General features: G+C 39.9%; 3 protein-coding genes across 3 annotated transcripts; all 3 read right to left on the reverse strand.

The window, feature by feature from the left end:
* Positions 1-5,142: 5,142 nt before the first annotated feature.
* Positions 5,143-8,195, reverse strand: LOC115386783 (macrophage mannose receptor 1-like). Its single transcript, XM_030089288.1, has 5 exons — positions 8,056-8,195; positions 7,153-7,371; positions 6,629-6,849; positions 6,128-6,453; positions 5,143-5,340 (listed from the first exon to the last, which is right to left on the reverse strand). The coding sequence occupies exons 1-5, from the start codon at positions 8,193-8,195 to the stop codon at positions 5,143-5,145; spliced, it is 1,104 nt and encodes a 367-aa protein (XP_029945148.1).
* A 542-nt stretch (positions 8,196-8,737) lies between these two features.
* On the reverse strand, positions 8,738-15,976 carry LOC115389535 (C-type mannose receptor 2-like). Its single transcript, XM_030092942.1, has 6 exons — positions 15,920-15,976; positions 14,025-14,200; positions 13,286-13,495; positions 12,278-12,492; positions 11,775-12,118; positions 8,738-10,874 (listed from the first exon to the last, which is right to left on the reverse strand). The coding sequence occupies exons 2-6, from the start codon at positions 14,186-14,188 to the stop codon at positions 10,686-10,688; spliced, it is 1,122 nt and encodes a 373-aa protein (XP_029948802.1). The 5' UTR covers positions 14,189-14,200; positions 15,920-15,976; the 3' UTR covers positions 8,738-10,685.
* A 752-nt stretch (positions 15,977-16,728) lies between these two features.
* On the reverse strand, positions 16,729-20,352 carry LOC115386880 (forkhead box protein N5-like). The gene is made up of 6 exons (XM_030089371.1): positions 20,232-20,352; positions 20,005-20,097; positions 18,567-18,719; positions 18,241-18,302; positions 17,737-17,864; positions 16,729-16,969 (listed from the first exon to the last, which is right to left on the reverse strand). The coding sequence occupies exons 1-6, from the start codon at positions 20,350-20,352 to the stop codon at positions 16,729-16,731; spliced, it is 798 nt and encodes a 265-aa protein (XP_029945231.1).
* Positions 20,353-20,515: the final 163 nt, after the last annotated feature.

Below are 20,515 nucleotides of genomic sequence, written 5' to 3' on the forward strand. Positions count from 1 at the left end.
TTTTTGATGTAGAAAAGGCCTATGATATGCTTTGGAAAGATGGTATATTAATCAAAATTCGCATGCTTGGGCTAGGTGGGAAAATTTACAATTGGATTAAAGATTTCCTTAGCAATAGAGAGATCCAAGTTAGAGTTAATGGTAGTCTGTCAGGGAGCGTCTTTGTAGAAAACGGTGTGCCTCAGGGTAGTGTTATTTCTCCCATTTTATTTTTAATTATGATAAATGATGTATATGAATCATTGGATTATACTATAGGTAAGTCATTGTTTGCAGATGATGGAGCTCTCTGGAAAAGGGGACGGAATGTTCAGTTCACAGTTAAAAGTTTGCAAAAAGCTATTGACACTGTTGAAGTATGGGCTGGGAAGTGGGGATTTAGGGTCTCAGTGGAAAAAACTAAGGTAGTGTTCTTCTCATTTAAGAAAGTTGATGAAAATTTTAAGTTTAAAATGTATGGCCGAGAGCTGGAGAGAGTAAACTGTATGAGATTTCTAGGGATGCAGTTTGATTCTAAACTTACCTGGCGCAGCCATATTGAAAAGGTGGTGGGGAAATGTAAAAAAGTTATTAATTTAATCAGGTGCTTGTGCAGCAAGGAATGGGGAGCAAATGTGACTTCAATGAAAAGGTTATATGACGGATTAATAAGGTCTGTTATTGATTATGGGTGTCTGGCGTATGGATCTGCAGCGAAGTCTGAGCTAAAGAAGCTAGAGGTCATTCAGGGTACTGCGCTTAGACTTTGTTCAGGGGCAATAAGATCTTCCCCAGTATGTGCGCTTCAGGTAGAAGTTGGTGAAATGCCTTTAGAGCTGAGGCGATTAAAACTGTCATTGTTATATTATGTTCATTTGAAAGGACATAAAGAAGATCACCCAACAAAAAGTGTCCTCACACCAACATGGAATCAGGAAAAGAGTAAAAGAGAGTCCTTTGGCGTCAGTGTGCAAAGGAAAGCACAGGAAGCTGGGGTTGGAAATATTGATTTTAGCCCATCAATAGTCCTTCCTCCGCACCCACCATGGCTGCTACCAGTTCCAGAAGTTGATATAACTTTACATGAAAAGATGAAGACTTATAAAGGAAACAGCGGTCAGTTGGCCTTGATGTATGTCGATAATTATTATGGATACGTACAAATTTTTACTGATGGGTCAAAGCAGCCAGACACAGGGAGGGTGTCAGTAGCATATGTGATCCCTGAATTTAATATTAAGTTTTCTGCAAGAGTTACCGATCAGTTATCAGTGTTCTCAGCAGAGCTTATAGCCATTATAATGGCATTACAATGGGTGGATGAAATTAGACCATTAAGAATTATAATATGCTCAGATTCACTCTCGGCACTAGAGAATCTCAAATCAGGTAATGCAAGTGAAAGGTACGATCTTGTATGTGAAATTCTGGTTCTGCTACAGAGCATCCAAAATGCAGGGTCACATGTTAAATTTGTTTGGGTACCAGCTCATGTCGGTCTGCCTGGAAATGAGCAAGTGGATAAAGTAGCTAAACGGGCTTTAAATTCAAGAGATATTTCTGTTCAGTGTAATATTGCAAAATCGGAGGCCAAGTCAATAATAAGGAACAAAGTTAAAGCACTGTGGCAAGTGAAATGGAACATGGGTGATAAGGGGAGAGACCTCTACAGTATTAGTCCTCAGGTTGGATCAGGTCACCAAGGTAGTAGATGCCGGAAGGAAGAGGTTATGCTTTCAAGGATTCGAATAGGGCACACAGGATTAAATGAAACGTTACATTTATTAGGAAAGCATAATACTGGGAAATGTGACGCTTGTGATGTATATGAAACAGTTGAACATGTATTAATGAGTTGTGCAAAATATAATGATGAGCGACTCCTTACCAAAAGGAAAATTGAGGACTCTGGAGAGATTTTTAGTCTGAGAAACATTTTGGCAAAAACATCAGATCACAAAGCTATAAAGTATTTGCTACAGTTCTTAAAAAATACAGGACTTGACAAGAGAATATAATTTTTTTTTTTTTTTTTAAGCTTGTATGCTGCACCCCTTTTCAAAAGATGTAAGCTGTAATGGCAATCGTTCACTATTAATTTGGAGGGTGGCGGTAGTGCGCTAGTCAGTCCGCATCCGCCGTTAAACCCAAAAAGAAGAAGAAGAAGAAGAAGAGATGCGATCCCCATGATACCCAGTAGATGGCGCGTATCGCGCACTGATGTTGATAGGAGGACGCACCACAGAGGAAGAACTAATTCCTCGTGTGAATTAAACCCAGCTTCATTGTGCGTGCGATCTCTTTTCTTCATCACAGGTTGGTAAATACTCTAAGTTCACTCATATAAGGCATATTATCTGGTTTGTGACATGTTCGAGATAATATTGTGTTCAGTAGGCAGAGTAAAATGAAGTGTCAGTGTTTTGAGTGACATGAACCGTGTTGGAAGCTAACCTGCTAAGCTAACTGGTGAAGCATGAGGGAACTGCAACATGGAGATAAGTTACTCCAGACCAGTATTGGTGCAAAGAACCACATGAGAACATTATTTGAGAACATTTTATGGAAGGTTTTTCATACAATACGCATGTAACTGGGTTTTATATGTCCCTGAATGTGCATATTTTATGGTTTATGGCCAAATACCAGTACTGCTATTGAAACTGTATTAAATACAGAACCGCCATTTGAATATTGAATGCTGTTGCTGCCTCATATGCTTAGTTCATGATATTGAAGCATGGTGATTTTGGTTAAATATGATTTCATTGATTTGTTAAAAATATAAATACTGTACAATTTAAAATCATTGTATATAAAATCTGTTTAAAAAGAGTAATTAATTGTTGATGATTAAATGATTGTGGTTTAAAAGAAAATGTATTGAAGTTCATGATGTTATGATATGTTGTGAAATTGTAATGTATTTTGATGATGCTTAGTCTAGTTTTGTAAGCTATGGCCACATGGACTTTTGGACTCTTTAAGGCCATTTAGCAGTTATCTGGATTATTGTTGTTGCTGATGTATGTTGTGGAAGAACTAATTCCTTGTGTGAATTAAACCCAGCTTCATTGTGCGTGCGATCTCTTTTCTTCATCACAGATTGATTGAGACAAAGCTGGGTCGTTCACACATCACGTTGCCCTCTACACCCCAGAGGAGCAACACAACCGTCAGGGTGTGTTTCTGGATCGCTCTCATCAGACCCACCCCAGCACTCACAGGACTCTTCAGAACTGCCACGCACTCCCAGAACTCGGTTTGGGAGAGCTGTGGTAAGACCAACACGTTTGGACTTATAGAAAGAGAAAAAAAAAAAGAAGAAGAAAAAAAGGTGCTCTTATTCTTGTGTGAATACTTTCAGTTATGAAGAAGTGTTATTTTACATAAGATGTTTCTGCTAAACATTTTGCTACAGTCTGCTAAAGTGGGAAAAGAAAAAAAAATGTTTATTCAATATTATGGTGTTGTTTTCCTCAGGTTAAATAGGAACAGAACTTTCAACCACGAGGCAGAATAATCCTCAAGGTCTGTTTGAATCAATGGCAGTCTATCCATTAGGGAGATGTGGTGTTATTGCATTGTTTATGTGTTTCTGTTAAGAAACTACAAAAGCCTCTGGTGATGACGTCAGTTATGCGACGCGGGCAAGGACCCCAAACGGGACTGTGTATTGTTGTTGTCGTGGTTACGGCTGAATAAAGCAAGATGCAAAAACACAGTGGGACTCGCAAGCTTTATTGGATAACACAACATTGACCGGTAAACATACAGATTTTATTAACAAATTGGTTTAAAAATAACATTCATAAAATTCAATCGAAAAGGGAGAATCTACTCTGGCTGAGGCCTAGTGGGTGGACCTGGGCTTGTGCAGGGGAGGGACCGTCCAGAAGGAAAATAAAGCAGCCTCGATCTCCCAACCCGTGGCAGACACACACACACACACACACACACACACACACACACACACACACACACACACACACACACACAAATACTTCCAACATCAGAAACACAGAAACAAGATGGAGGGATGCCACCAGTCACCAGCACCGCCACCACTGGCCTCCAGCCACTACAAAAGCGGAGGAAATAAAAAACTTAGTGGGGTTGCAATAAAAGAAATCAAAATTAACAAAAAGATACACATAACTCATAACATTGTCACATACACAACCCACACTTTCACACACTCATTAAATCATTCATACTGGGGGGGTGCACGGAGTCGCACACAAACAGTTGCCCTTTCAGTCAAGCAACCTCTGGCCCGGAAGTGACAAACCAGTGCCAGCAGGGGCGCCAAAAGGATGATTGATGGGAGGAGAGCTGCTTTTATACTGGCCCACCTTATCAAGTGGCCAATCAGCGGCACCCTGCACAGGGCACACAGAGCAGACACCTCTCTGCTGCTACAGAATGTTCAGATCAAATGATGCAAGTGATCAGCTGTTCAGAGACTCTCAACAATGTGACATGAGTCACTCAAACTGGAAAGAAAAACACAAACCTTTCTAATGCTGCAAATGGAATTTTTTTGAAAAGAGCAAAAACATTAAATTGCTGTGTGTGTGTTTCTCAGATGCATTGTGCCTGAAAACAAATGCACACAATGTGACAACATAACCAGAAGGAGAGTTATGAAGACATATGCAATAGATCTGATGAAAATATCATATATTTATACATCAACAGAATGTAATAATTGGCAATATCAAAAGTCAAACATCGACACAAATATTGCTGTCATCAAAAATCAAATCACCAAAGCAAAAAGTCCCAATATCTTACCCTACAAGTTAGGGTTGCCAGGTTTGACTGATATTTTCAAGCTCAAAGACAAAGCTCATATTAAAGAAGCAGCTGAAATAACTACCTCTGTAGAAAATCATAGAAATTTCATAAAATTGCATTTATAGTAAAGAACACACCATAAGCAAACAGAAGTTCACAATTGCACCAATAACTTTAATTTAAAAAAAAAAAAAGAAATAAAAAAGGAAGCACAAACAGGATTTCTAGAAATCATCAAATCATCAAAACAGAATATTTCCCTGATCAAGATGTCAAAGAGATCTAGCAAAGAATATATACATAAACTATATTTATATCAACAAAATCCATGTGGCGTTGTCCTGTACAGGTGACAGTCAAGCCTTAAACATTTTCAGTTTTGTAACAAAGAAAGTTTTTCTTCTCAGTGCAGTCTCTGGTCTCCATGATGGTCATGTTGGTCTTGGTTAAGGCTCCACAGTGACTCCCCTCCAGAGGGCATTCAGGCAGGTCAGTATACAGCATGTCTGCCCCTGTCACCCACAGCCAATGTCCTGCAAGGAAACGCAGACCCACCCACAGCTGCAAGGAAGAAACAGTCAGTTACCCTCTTGAAATGTTTTCATCAGTGCCACCAGGAATGAGATTACTAATTGATTTCATGGTTAATTGAACAGTTTCCTTTTTACTGCTTCAACAAGTTTGTGATTTGAGATCAAAATGGGACATTAAAAAAAAACAATAATATGAATATTGGAAAGTCTGGCCAAAGCATCAGAGCTGCATCCAGAAAGATGAATGTACACCAATCTCCCAATTTTTGTCTCCTTAAATAATCCAATGCAACTGACATTGCTGCTGACTGGATGACACCAGATCGGTTCACATCCCCACAAAACTCGTACATGTTGAAAGAAGAAAGTTGAGCCATAGCTCCAGATCCAGATCAGATACTGCTGTCTGTCAATAAGTTACTAGTGCTAACATGGACCATACTCAGTACCGAGCCAGCTTCAGTCTTGGCTTGTTTTTCCTATTCAATTGAACAAGATGTGCTTGTGTGAATGCATTTCCTCTTATTTTCTTGCAAACCCAAAAACACCAATAAAAACAAAGAATAAAGCAGTGAGTTTTCAAATTCCACCAGTTCTACTTTCGAAAATGGCAAAAATAATGGCAACTGTGCATGGCCATTATATTAACTTTTTGCATTTTGTGACTTTTCTATTTGACATTGTTCACAGTTTGTGTTTTTAGCTAAATAAATTTAAAAAAATCTTGCTGGTGACGTTGTTCACTGCATACAGCCATAAACAAAAAAAGATCTGAAGGGAATATTTCTTGCATTTGTCCCTGAATATGAGCTCACCTCCTCTGTGTCGGCCTTCATGGCCTTGCCCATGATGTAGTGGTGGTCTTCTCCAGGCTGCACACTGAGCAGGTCGTACTGAGGCTGGCTGCTGGCGGACGAGGCGAGTCCTCTGCAGTGCTCCAGCGCCTCCTCCCAGGTCTTGCTCTCTTTGACAAGGAGCACGTTGTCGTCGACGCAGATGAAAGGGAGTCGTTCGTAGCAGTTTCGAGTAGCCATTTTTTTGTTGCTAGAATAGATGAAGGCACAGTCGCCATTGTCAGCCGCCGTGGAGCTGCTCCACCTCCTGAAGTCTGACGAGCCTGTGCTCCACTTCCATGTGTCTCCTGCAGAACAGACGGTGAAATTATTATTTATCATGTTATCATTGCTGCTGCTTGGGGCCGTAACACTGTTTAATTAGCAACACATTTTTCTATCTATTGCCATCTTCCAGTGCAAATGTTTTATTATTGTCATACAGCTATAAAACTCTAAGAAGCAGTGACCCGTGATTCTTACCGTCTCTGTGCAGTCCTATCCAGACGGGAAAGTTGATACGATTCACATTTTTCAAGTGGCTGGCTGTTGGATAGTACATCAAATCTCTATAATACTTTCTGCAGTGCTCCCGAGCATCTGACCAGGTCTTTGACAGAGTAATAAATCTGGGTGACCAACCATTGTCCCATACATAGTGGCAGATGAAGTAGTAATATTCTTGACAATCTGCACGGTAAAACCTTCAACAACAAAAATTGAAAAGTCAATCTGTGGCAGAGCATTCTCGGGTTTTTCTTTATATATTAGTGTGAGAACAGTGTGCACTTCTTTTGATACAAAGTGCACATTTCACTTTTATTCCTGCCCACATGTGCTGACAATGGGACATCACCACACCACAGCATCAAAAAGCACATCCAAATACATGTGACCGTATCACACAGGCACACACATCGTAATTAGTGTGAGAATAAGGTTTCAATCAGGAAAGAGTTGTTTTGTTCAAGGACTTTAAAACATTAAACACTGAATTTTTCACTCACTTTCTGGAATCATAGTGAACATAAGCACATCTGTCAGTGCTGTTCGGCTCGTCTAATGCCCACTCGGAATACAAAAGCTTGCTTCCAGCAGACCACTTCCAGTCATCTGCCTCTGTGCTTTCTCCGCTCCTGTGCAGACCGGTCCATGCATCATACTGCTCCATGACCATTTGGTCTCCATCAGACAACTCCAAGAGGATGGCCAAGTCTGTGTGGAAGCTGTTAGAACAGAAAGCATCGATAGATTCAAAACAAGACAGCCATGCACTCCCATCATCGACAGTCTTGTTCACAGATGTCCAACATGCAGCCTGCAGCACATTTGTGGCCCTTTGGTAATTTTTTAAAACAGAGACTTGCCCTGGACTGTATAATATTGTACTTCCGAGTATTACATGGGTGGAGCTTGAATGAGAACACTCAGGAGGCATCACCCATTTACTAAACCAAGAGTTTCTTCAAGTCAACCAAATAATAAACAGATTGATTTGACAGAAAACTTCCTGAAGAATAGAAATCATGTTGTTTGGAAGGACTGGTGGCCAGTATTTCTAAGACAAGCCTTGATGGTTTTGAGTTACATTCTCTACACAAATGTGACTGAAATAAAGAAAAACATTTAGTTTCCGACAATTTCACTGATATTCGTCACATATGTAACCCTGCTGTTTGCATATCGTCTTGTACGTATGGAAATGGATGGAAATACTTTGTTTTCTCTAATGAAGTAATAAGAGAAACATCTCTCCAGGGTTAAGGATCTATCCTAGAGAATTAGAATTTATCCAATCAAACACTTGTTTCAATGTATTTCTTCACAATGATGTTAAAAGAAAATGCTCCTTTCAGTGATCCAAGTCTTATTCATTAAGAGTTATAACTGATAGTAAGAGAAAATCTCACCTCCTGCAGTAGGTTTGGGCTTCTTGCCATGTGTAGTAACTTTTATTGTACACGTAAAATCTGGAGACCACTGATCCCAGACCTGATGCCGTGCTGCTCAGGAGGAGGAAGACAAAGGGTCCAAACAGGAAACTCTTCATCATCACCACTGCTGAAACTCTGTTTCAGAGAAAGCAGCTTTTGTCCTTATGGAAAGTCAAAACATTTCATGTTTCATCTAGCCTTCATACATTTAGTCTGTTTGTATTTGAGACAGATTGTATTCATTGCAATAAAAATACTATTTCAATTCTTAATTGAAAGAAACAAGTTATCACAGTAAAAAGTAAATATTCCTACGAGGCTGCATTTCTGACGCTATTCGGCTTTGACTTATTCATTCTCAAAATCTAGTCATCTCACAACATTAAACTGTAAAATATGAAACAGTGAATCCTTCATGAATGTAATTTTTAAAAATGCTAAATTTAATTAAGTGAAAATATTTGACAAGATCAATTTTTTTAACCAGAGATCACAATTTTCTTATTTTCAGAATATTCCTCAATGGTATTTGTTTAAAATGCATTTACCTTTGTCTATAAATGATGTGTTGAGCAGATAATTCATAAATCTAAACTACAAGCTCAAGAATTGAACATATTGTCAATCAATCAAACAATTTATTTTTGTATAGCCCAGTATCACAACAACAGTTGCCTCAAGGGCTTCAAGATGTTACATTGGTTGGTAAAAATCAAAACAGTGAATAAGCATAATGTTGTGGCACATGTAAAACATATTGTGACTACATATTATCAATAACATCTTAAATTCGTCAGTCTTAACCAGAATTTCACATTGTACACATTTAAAACAGGTTTAACTGCAGACTTGGTCTCGTGAATCACATAAACTTGTAAACTCAGCAAATGTCAGAGGCTTTAATTCACTCAGACTGAACAACTGTTGATGCAGTTACCTGTCCTGATGCTTTGATTTGAGTTGTTGCAGAAAAAAGTTCAGCAACAAGGAGCCGATGCTGCTCGACGAGCCTCCAAACAACTAACTTGACGTTTCGTTACTTGGATTCTCAGGCATAAGAACAATCATTTGAATTAGATAAAAACTTAAAACAACAGTCCTTTGTCTGTAAGCTGCATCCTCGTAAAGTATTTGACTGTTCGCAAATGAAGTGGATCTTTCCACCGACACTTTGAAGACCAAACATTTTGCCCACAGAAACACACAGGATGCCGGCAAATTCAATAGTTTTAATGAAAAAAAATAGGTGTCACATGCAGAGGCCTCACAACTGATCAACCTGGATAAAACATATTACATATTAATCAGGAAAGTCTACATGTCTACGGTCTGACCTATATCATATATCTGAAACATCTCTCAGTAGAATAAAGTCAAACTCAAACCACAAAAAGTTTTTTTTTTTTTTTTTTTTTACCCACCATGGGAAAACTATTTCACATGCACAACCTAGGAGCAGTGGAGGTCCTGGGGGTCAGTGCCTTGCTCATGGACCCACAGCGGTAACGAGACAGCAGTGTTTGCAGCAGTGTGTGTGAATATTCAATGTAAACCAACCAGATCCCTGTCAGTTTTTATGCTTGGTGCCTGTCCTGATGCTTATTTTGCCTTGTTCTTGCAAGGAGTTCAATGACAAGCAGCCAATGTTGTTCAGTGTGTCTCAAAACATCCCGCTGAATGTCTCTTATGACATTTACATATGAGAGCAATCGTTTGAATAGAAGAAAAGCCTATACTAACAATCGGCTGCTTGTAAACCCAATCTTCAGAAACTACAGTATTTGACTGCTGGCAAATGAAAGCAAGATTTACATCTATGCACCAAACAGGGAAATATTTGCAACAGGAAGATTCCTCATGACGTAAACTTGGATCAACTTCATTTTAATTAAGAACTAAGATCAGCCCAGTTGAAAATGCCCTCCTTGTATATTCCTTACTCCCAGAGAACATGGTCCAGGATGGTACATTTATGAGCAATTAAATCACACTGGATATTCAGGATATTCATAAGATTCCTCCAAAAGTTCTCCTGGACCCACTGAGCCACAGAGGTACTGCGAGGATGCATACATTTCAGTGGCCAAGTATATATTACAATTTGAACATGTTCCATAACATTGCAGAATTGATTTTGAGCATTTAGATTAAAACCAAACACATTCCATTTATCAAGAAATGGAACTTAGCGTCTGTGTATTTGAAATAGAAGTTTGATACTTACAATTACTTTCTTGCTCATCTCTTCTGTTTTTATGACATTCACTTTTTATTGCCCTGCTGCACACTTAATGATACCATAGCTTAAGTTCACTCATGCTTCTGCTGAAGAGTTTTCCAGCAATGAAGTCTTTGTCCTTTTTGACTGTACTTAAGGAGATTTGAACTGTGTTTACTAAAAAAATACCTTGTTACTTAGCTCTGTTTACAATGAACTGTTTACAATGAGTTTTTCTAAGCTAATACATGCATAGAGGTGTGGTCTACAGGAAATCTGTCTGTAAACATAGTTTTGCTGCATTAACCTTTGACCTTAAGCTTCTTGAAGAACATGGTTTTATCATTCACTGGAAAAAACCGGCCTGAGACGGTTTCCTTCAGGAAGCTCACTTTCTGTAACACAGAAAGTTTTTCTTCTCAGTGCAGTCTCTGGTCTTCACACTCGTCGTGCTGGTCTTGTTTAAGGCTCCACAGCGATTCCCCTCCAGAGGGCATTCAGGCAGGTCAGCATACAGCATGTCTGCCCCTGTCACCCACAGCCAGCGCCCTGCAAGGAAACGCAGACCCACCCACACCTACAGGGGAGAAAATCGAAAAACTAACTAAACAGAGGAACAAAGCTCTGTTCCCACACACTTCTCATCATAAAGGGCCCCAGGTCTTCAGCCATACGTCGATCCAGCCACAGCAAAATTCACAAACATGTCACGCATTTGTAACATGCCAAGCCAAAAACACACAGTAGTGTTGAAAGACTATTTGTTCATAAAAGATTAAGTTAACTTGGGAAAAATGGGGAGATACTCTCACGAGTAGCAGTTGAACGACAGCTGAACAATATCCTGACCGCCTGGAGGTTCCCATGGAGATAACAGTAAGCACAACAGTTTACGAATGTCTTAAGAAATGGAAACTTTTTTTTACCTTTTTAACTACAGAACAGCAGCATATAGTCTTATTTGCCCAAGGTTTTGGCAACACATTGTGAGACTGAGGTGCTACAGTGTTCACTGGAGATGTTTTTAATGTTCACATAGAAATTCACTTAAAATTCAAGAAACGTGTGACAATTCTAACAACTTTTTTTTTCTGACATCGGTATGTTCATCACTTTGAGTTGTCTGTGATAAATTAACTTAATAAAAAATGCCTTGACTTACAAGATTCTTTTTAACACATTCTGCATTTTGCGACAAGAAAAGTCACAAAAATCAACGTCCGCATCGATCAAGACGTCCTGAGGTTATCATGCCACGGTCAGTTCGTCAGAGACCACTAATTTCACAAAGCAATCACGCAGGAAGAAAGACACTTTGTGTTTTCTCACATTTTGATGCCACTCCTTAACATGATGTTGTTTGCTAAGGAAACTGCAGAGCAGCGGTTTTGGAAGACAGACCACTTCATAACAAGTCGAAAAAAATAAATAAAAAAAATTGGGCTTATATGTTAAGTGCCACAGAATGTGCTCTCACCTCCTGGGTGTCAGCCTTCATGACTGTGGTCATGATGTAGTTCTGGTCGTCTCCAGGCTGCACGCTGGCCAGGTCGTAGCGGTGTTGGCTGTTGGTGGGTGAGGTGTATGCTCGGCAGTGCTCCACCGCCTCCTCCCAGCTCTTCTTCTCCTTTACCAGGAGTAAGTTGTCACTGACGCACACGAAGGGAAATTGGTCGGTACACTTTTTAGCGGCCATCTTTTTGTTGAGAGATGAAATGGAGACACAGTCATCATCAACATCATTATAATGGTGGTTGTCTGATGGTGGACTACTCCAACTCCTGTAGGCTGATGAGCCGGAGCTCCACTTCCACGTTCCTCCTGTAGACGTTGGAAAATGAATGAATGCATGTGAAAGGAGAAGTTCTACCAGCTGCCTGTGATAACTTATCAAATTTAATGCCATCTTTGAAGAAATCAATGACTGTAATTGATTCTAATTCAAATGTAATACTTTATTCCTCCTACAACATTTCTTACCTTCTCTGTGCAGTCCAATCCAGACTGGGAAATCTTCTGACTTTAAGTAATTCGTGACGATGGGAAACTGGGAAATCAGTTCTCCTCTGTTATTCTCGCAGTGCTTCTGAGCTTCTTGCCACGTCATTGCCAGAGGTACGAATGTGGTCCTACTGTCAGGTTCATTCTTGTAACAGTGGAAAAAGTTTTGTCCTTCACAGTTGGTGCCATAAACCCTTTCAGTGGAAAAATGAGAAGTAAAGTCAATTCCATTTAGAAATTTCATTCTTTAAAATTGTTACTTTATGCATTGTTGCAGTGTTCTGACTGTGGTTTGCTTTAAGTTGTTTGCAATTGCTTAGAAAATATGAGCAAAACACAATTGTATGCTTTTGTAAAGAAGAGTGAACAACTCCAGCTACGAAGAGATTGTCTCTAAAATCATGTTTAGAAAGTATATATATATATATATATAATATTTTTAATATGAGTTGTTGCTATGAGGACAGGATGCTTAACCACTGCTCTGCAGCACATCTCTAATAAACACACACTATAAATTATATTAGGTGGAAAGTAATATTTTTTTTTACTAAAAAATACACTTTATACAGTCATCAGTAGATAAATACAAGGAATTTTATCATAGGAAACATTTTTTCTCCAAGTAAACATTGTATGAATTGAACTTTACAGAGCTATTTTGGTGCAATGTAGAATAACCAAATACGCTTATAGGATTTTTTTTTCCCAGGACAGGACAAGATATGCCATTTGTTTTATCCTTTAGTTGTGATAGAGAAAATCAAAGTTTACATTTAATGTGTTAAATTGTGAACACATGCGCATTTCATGCGAGCAAGCAGCCATTGCGAACACTTGATTGTTACATAGACAGCTTCAGTGGTGCGCCCACTCGATCACTTATTTCTCTGCTATGTCTTATTTTGTCAGCAATTTTTGATAATACAGACAAAGGGCTCAGTGGTCAGCATTTTAACCAACTCTGGTAGGAAAAGTAGAACTTACTTATTGGAGCTGTGAGAGATTAAGGCACAACTGTCACCACTGTCTGGTTCGTTGGATGCCCATTCGATAAGGGAAGTAGGAGGTGATGTTGCCGAAGTCCATTCAGTCGGGGTTTTCAGTTTGGACAGACCAATCCAAGCATAATATTTATGTAAGGACATACGCTCTCCGTCTGATCTCTGGTACAGAATGGCCAAGTCGGTGTGCTTGCTGGCAAAGCAGAGGCAATAACATTGAAACATTAAAAAGCTGAGAAATAAGCATGTGTTGAGGTATTTCCACATAGATATTCATCTGCACCATCCTGCCCCTCTTTGACGTACTGCAAGTTTTACAAGTCTGCTCCAACACAGACGACTCAAATAATTTGTGATCAAATGTAGGTCATTTATTTGAATGATTTGTGTCAGAGACGACAAATCATCAATACCATGATGTACTCTGGTATCCAGTGTATCCAGAAGAAACAAGTTTTGATTGAACTGAGGGCTTCTCTACAGGGGGTGTCAAATATCAACTGAAGCAGAAGAATGGGAACAGGCAAAATTTAAAAAGAAGGCTTTGTAAGGAGAACACACACAGATATTCACACTGATGGCATTCATAAATAGAGCATTTCTGACACAATGTTCTGAATTTATTTTCATGTAATTTTATTTGATTATGCAAGCTCTACTGTATCTAGTCAATATCGTTTCAGTTATGACTCCTAGTTTTAATCAATAGTAATAAATCTTACCTCCTGCAGTACTCTTGGGCAGCATGCCACGTTTTAGGGTTTCTGATGTGCGGGTACGATTTTGACACCACTGATCCTAGTCCGGATACCGAGCTGCTGCTCAGGAGGAGGCAGAGGAGGAACCGGACCGGTCCCAAAAGGCTGTTCTTCATCACTGTCATCATCAAAATTCTCTTCTATGGAGAGCAACAAAATAAACCACATAGGCGAGGTGACTCTTCTTTTCTCTTCCGAACCAAACCAGACAGATCAGTTAGAACTGGCATGAATGCTTGCTGCTGCTGAAATAACATGCACTGAACCACACTCACAACAGTAATATGATCCAGAGCCATAATTCAACTTTTACAAAGATAGTGAGGTGGAGTTAAAAGAATAACACACATTTTGTTTACACTTTTTTGAGCTAAAGCTTCAGAAACAAGACTGCGGCTCAGCTGGTGGAGAGGGTTTCTGGTTTAATCTGTCCACAGGTCAAAGTGTCCTTGAGCAAGACGCTGAATTCGAAACTGCTCCTATTGAATGAATTAATCAATAGATGGCAACTCAGAGGCACACAGTGGATCGTAGCTCTCTTGTGTAAGATGCAAAGGAAGCAACATTTGTAATTCCATTATGTGACTCAAAGACAAACAAAGCCATTCTGTTCTAATGCCGACCACGGAAAGTGTGTGTTGGTGATCTGGTTGCATATATGTGCTTGTTTGGTTATTTAAGCTTTGTGTGCTTACGGAATGCCATGTGTTTGATAAGTGTAAGACTGACATCGGTCTCTACAGATCACCTGTTTATGTTTTGTGCTTAAAATGTCATTCAGTCATGCAACCACTGCTCAGTCAGAAAACAGTTTTAGCAAGTCCTCGGTAAGGACTGTAGTTGTGGGCTGTCCAGCTGTGAGGACATCCAATAAACCTTACATAAGATATCCTGTTACAAAGACTGAGAAGGAATTTCTATTTCATGTCAGCTTGTTCCTCATTATTGAAGCAGCAGCTTATGAAACCTGTGTCAAGCCTTCATTAGATTCAATAGAAGATGCCCATGAGGAAGCCAGTTGACTCAACATTACTGCAGGTGTGTGTCTCAACTCTGCTGCTAGTGTTTTAAAATCCATATAATGGTCTAATGGGCCACACTACAGAGCAAAAAAAAAAAAAAAAGTTGTTTATCCAGCTTAGCAGTGTGTGTATACCAGTGGTGGGCCGTCAGGGCCTGCAAAGCCTTCTCTGCTGGCCTAAAAATTATCTGAATTACAGACTGATGTAAATTATATTTTGTCCATAAATAATTAATAAATGATTCCAAATGGTATGTTCCAGTTCATTTCATAGTTTTCCCGTGGTTGCGCTGCTTCCAGACATGTTTTTTTTCATATCAAATCATTTAACCAATCAGATTTCAGGCATCATCTGTTGCTAGGATCAAAGAAATCTGCCCGAGGCCTTCGCTATCCGTTCCTGATGGCGCAGTGAAGTAAAGTGAAGCGTCAAACAGACAACTGCTTCAACCAATCAGGCAGTTGCTTCAACCAATCAGGCAGTTGCTTCAACCAATCAGATTTCGAGTTGGCGACTCAGCGCCTTCTAGCTTCTAACGACAGCATATCCAGGCCCTCTGATTTACATTCACCAAGAGACACAGTAAGCGTGTGATCACTTGAAGAAACCAAAGAAAATGTTATAGTAGTATCGTTAGTTGAAAAATTAACATTCAATGCAATTTTGGAAAGTCCTGACTGCATTAAGCACAAGAAGTTAAATTTGCTTCATCCCAATCAAATTGTTCCATCGGAACATTTATTGCTTTGTACAAATTTGATTAAATTTTGGTCCAGTAAATAAAAAACCCTAAGCTGGTATGAACCAAGTGTTCCAGTGTTCCGTTGGTGCATTTACCCGTCCTGCTGTCCAGTGTTCATCAATAAGAAGTTGCTTCTTACCGAGCCTCCAACTCCCAACTGAAGATTCTTGCAGTGACGGCCAAATATCAGGGCAAGAATTTAAATACATTTAAGATCTCGGATTAAAAAAAAAAAACAAACATTTGACTGCTGGCAAATGAAGGCTCCATTTACATAAGTCGACAATAAAAAACATGTTCAAGGAGACTTCTACGACGAGTAAGAAACATCCTGCATCGTATTGTGTCCATCAGATTTGCATCCGAGAGGGGGGAAGCATTTCAACATGTCCATTTATCTTCTTTGTGTGCTTTAGCAACAGTAGTTGTCCTGACTTAATGGTCCCCAGTGTCATAAGGTCTTCCCATCTGCATGTTATTTTTTAAATCGGTCACAAGAGATTGAACTTGAGGAGGAAAAAAAAAAAAAAAACAAAAAAAAAAACACTCAATGCAAATAGTCTTCGCAAAATAAATGCCATTACGTATATTGGGTTTCATGCAGTATTTGTTTATTTAAATCTCTCCGTAACTGCAGTCACATTGCAAGTAAAGTCTGAATCATATCTGCAATAAGAAGAAAGGTCATTAGTAAGAAACATCACCGCAGACACATGAAATCCACCGAGCAGATCTTTATCCAACAGTTTGCACCAGGATATGCGAAAGACCCTTTCACAGGGTCTGTGAAAATCTATCCCTCAACATCCAATATGTATTAAAATTAAATTCCACCTTTGAATGATTAAACTCAATTTCAAACCCAAATTGACCTCTACAGCTTGATCCTGAGGGCTGCTGTGTTTCACTCACCTGGGTGGGACATGCTCCGCTCCAGCTGTCTTAAGGACTCTCCCGTCACCGTGGAGAGGTCGTCCTTCAGCCGGCGTTGGCCCTCCAGGGTCAGGTGCCAAAAACACGACTTCCTCTTGTCGTCTCTGCACACCTGGTTGCAGGTTTTGTGGAAGCTGCTGTTGAAGCATAGGTTGTGTCGGATGGTGTTCTTCCAGCCGTCCGGAGCCGTCTGAAAGAAGGGGAAATGCTCCCTGTAAAATAGACGAGAGGAGACAGAGGATCTGAAATTGAATGCCATTTTAGTATCTTTGAGGTACAACTGGACACTGGATCCTGAGTGTCATGGTCCTGTAGGTCTACAATAGATACCTCGGGTCTGCCCCAGATGAAGGAAACTCTTCACTATGCAGATAGATGTCTACATGAAAATGGATACAAAGGCAGAAATACTACCATTTGAAGAGATTCGTTGTCTCGAGTTGAAGCATTGACATGTACGTACACTGCACATCCCAAAAAGTAAAAGTGTGATGCAATCTTATATTACAAATTCATGAAATGTTAGTGTGGAATCTCATATTCTAATGGTTAGCTCAAGTACAGCATTTCACCATTCAGTGAGTCACTAATCAAACACTGAAAAACAAGGAACAAGGAAGTGAGACAATGCCACATACACAGAAACAGTTTGTCTATGCTTACAGTCTATTCTTTTCTCAACACTCCATCTAAGCAGTGCAGTTATTGCAAAACAAGGAGAGTGCCATCACAACTTCCAGCTTGAGCTCTCTTCTAAATTCCTGCCACCTTGAGAGAATTAAAAGCCTCTGTTCTTGTATCCACAGCCAACATGTCCACATGAAGCTCTGAGAAGGTTGATCATTACAATTCAGATTTGTTAAATGAGAAAACCAACTGAAACCATGTAGGATGCAGGGCCAGCAGGACCAGGAGTACAACTTAAAGGAAATGATATGTTTTTACAAAAATGCATTTAGAAAGCAGAAATACTCTTGACCTGATAAAATTGTAAATCTGCTGAACTTTCAGGCTCCCACTGGGGCTGCTCCTCAGTGCCAAGGTGATGAGGATGCAGTAATTCACTGGTGGACGAGGCCAGCACCCAGATTTCAGTGTGCCATTATCCTGGAATCAGAGAAAAACTCTGAGTTAAATAATATGTTCATATCACTGCCACAAAACATGACAAAAAAAAAAAACCAAAACTGTCCACTTACTGAGGATATTTAAAAAAATCTTAAAGTGCATTCGATTAGCAACAAAACCAATTACATTGGAAAGTGATAGTTTGGCACTGCATTGCCACAGTTTGATCAGATTTCAATGAGTTCATTCTGATGATTGATGTTTGCACAGGAGCAGATAAATCTGATGAAGAACTGCACTGACGTCTACAAGTCGAGGATCACTCATGTTGAGAAAAGAGGCTGTTGTGTCTTTCTGTCAAGATGTGAAAATGTGCTCCTTTCTTCATGTTCAGGTGCGACGTGATCTGGCTCACCAGTGTCGTCCTTCCCCTGCGCCTGGTTTTGGCTGGTTTACGAGGGGCTCCATTCTTGGTCTAATGTTCAAATAATGTGAAATTAGTTTTGACGCTGTCCCACATTAGATATATTTCATTAAAATCCATTTGTGATTAAGTCTCAGGCAGATGAAAAATTAAGATTTTACAGAGCACCAGAAGTCCTACCATGTGACAAATAAACAACAAGAATATACTGCAAGTGTAACCTAAAGCATGGAAGAGAGGAAACTGTACCCTGTTCTTGGTGGAAGTGTAATCAGAAGGTGGCAGCGCCCTGTGAGAGGCGGCGTTGCAGAACCCTGCTTTTGGTGCATGTTTGGTCTTTGAAATCCTATTTTTTTGGACTTCTTCAGCAGGTCCACCTAAAGTTTGCAGACCTGCAGATTTTCTGTACTTCACCGGGCAGGCGATGTTGGGATTAACCCACAGCCACGGGTTTGGTTTAACAAAAGTATCTGACAGAAAGAAAACAGACAGCATGACAATATTGTAACTTGCACATTTCTTCCCTCAAACACACAAAAGACAGTTTCGTCCCTTTCTTCACATTTCTTGAGGGCGCACTGTAGAGTTTGGTTTGTGCATCTTAAAAGTTTTGCATATGCCATCGACAGTCCCGCCAGCTGTGAATGTTATTAATGCTAATGTTCTAAATGGTGTAGGCAAACAAGACACTGACGGCAAAGTGGTGAATAATGATAGAATTGTAGTGCACAAAAGTTTTAAGTAAGTTTTCATCAATTCAAATAACGTGGTTCTGGTTCTGCAGCAACACAGTAAGTTCTTGTGAAACGCTTTACAGCTCCAGTAAGACCACAGATTTCAACCACTGGAGCCCTACAGGAACGTGTCCAGCGCCAAAGAGTGACAGCCAGCAACTGACTGAGCAGCATTCAGTCACAGTCGCCCCACATCGTTTCTACATCTACTCACTGTGCTGCACAACCCACTTCCAACGGGGTTTTTTTTTTTTTTTTGCGATATTGTAAAAAAAGAAAATAAAATCTAAATCAATGCATCTGTTTTTAAGTCAGAAAGTGAATTGTCAAGATTTATTTTATTCAAACCATATTCACTTATATTTAATGCCTCACAGATTTTATGTTTCATTTCTTTGGAGAATACTCTGACCCTCGTGCACACTGAACTGCAGTTCCTTCTGATCCTGCAGCCCGTCGTCTCTCCGTTTACATTTCGATCTGGACATCCTCACTGTTTAAGAAAAGTGTTTTTAGGTGTGCGATGCTAACACGCCTACAGAAGAAACTACGTACAACCAGTGACAACTTTTGCAGGATATGATAAATCCAGAAGTTTCAGTGGATTCAATAAATTAAAAGTGGCAGTCCGGTATTGCATGTTTTATTGAAAGGCTTCGTTTCAATTTGTTTCCAGACACTAAATTCAAATTAAACTCGGTTCAACAAAAACCTAATTCAAGGCATAGTTCACAACCCTCTCTGATTATGTTAATCCAGTAAAGCAAGTAAACTACTTTCTCACAGATTTTCCATAATTCAGATGTTGAAACACTGAAACTGAAGTGTTTAACTATGAATTACGGCGGTTTTGAAATTTTGACTGAACAGTTTGTCAGTTTCAGACTTGGACTGAACCATTCTTCAGATGCATGTGGGGGAGTGCGTGTTAAAACAGGATTATGCATTTTTACAGTAAAGATTTATCAACAATGACAAACGTATGAAAATGACAAAAAAAATGAGTTCCCTCTAAACTTACCGGATGTTTTGTCATACCAAATGAATTCATCTTTTCTCCTGGAGGCTTTTGAGGAAGGCCTCCGGGCGACATATTGATTGTTCAGTTTATCGTCTGTCATCAGGGGAAAAGCACATGTAAATATGACAAGCACAAATGATTGAACAACCAGAACACCTTTGGCGCTCCTGACTGTTGAGTGAAACGCATTCGTCGTTGCCATTAAACGTGGAATAAGGGACGGTTACCGTGGCAACACTGGTCGGTGGTTGTAGCCAGTTTCAGCTCCTTGCCCATGTCCCAGTCAGTCAGGCCAACCGAGCAGTGCAGGTCAAAGAGCCAGGCTCTGGTTGCAACGGGTGCAGTCATGGCCAGGCATGTGTCTTTCAGGTTTCCTCTCAGTCTGCCAGAAACTCTGCAGAGCAGCAGCAGCTCGGGCCTGCAGGGTTTTCCTCACAGCAGCAGCTGCAGGTGAACGGCCTGATGAGACGCAATTAGGTTTAAGAGAGCACAGCTGGCGATGGATGGAAAC

The sequence above is a fragment of the Salarias fasciatus genome, chromosome 1 (assembly GCF_902148845.1).
Source record: "Salarias fasciatus chromosome 1, fSalaFa1.1, whole genome shotgun sequence".
Classification (NCBI taxonomy): domain Eukaryota; kingdom Metazoa; phylum Chordata; class Actinopteri; order Blenniiformes; family Blenniidae; genus Salarias; species Salarias fasciatus.

Coding starts and splice junctions, on each gene's coding strand:
- LOC115386783 (XM_030089288.1), bottom strand. CDS start 8,195: ATGAAGAGTTTCCTGTTTGGACCCTTTGTCTTCCTCCTCCTGAGCAGC. Junction 7,372..8,055: donor GCCCAAACCTACTGCAGGAG/GTGAGATTTTCT, acceptor CTGTTCTAACAG/CTTCCACACAGACTTGGCCA. Junction 6,850..7,152: donor GTTCACTATGATTCCAGAAA/GTGAGTGAAAAA, acceptor TTGTTGTTGAAG/GTTTTACCGTGCAGATTGTC.
- LOC115389535 (XM_030092942.1), bottom strand. CDS start 14,188: ATGATGACAGTGATGAAGAACAGCCTTTTGGGACCGGTCCGGTTCCTC. Junction 12,119..12,277: donor GATTGGACTGCACAGAGAAG/GTAAGAAATGTT, acceptor CAACGTCTACAG/GAGGAACGTGGAAGTGGAGC. Junction 10,875..11,774: donor TGAAGGCTGACACCCAGGAG/GTGAGAGCACAT, acceptor TCTCCCCTGTAG/GTGTGGGTGGGTCTGCGTTT.
- LOC115386880 (XM_030089371.1), bottom strand. CDS start 20,352: ATGACTGCACCCGTTGCAACCAGAGCCTGGCTCTTTGACCTGCACTGC. Junction 18,720..20,004: donor TTGGTATGACAAAACATCCG/GTAAGTTTAGAG, acceptor TCTTTCTGTCAG/ATACTTTTGTTAAACCAAAC. Junction 18,303..18,566: donor GACCAAACATGCACCAAAAG/CAGGGTTCTGCA, acceptor TATTTGAACATT/AGACCAAGAATGGAGCCCCT.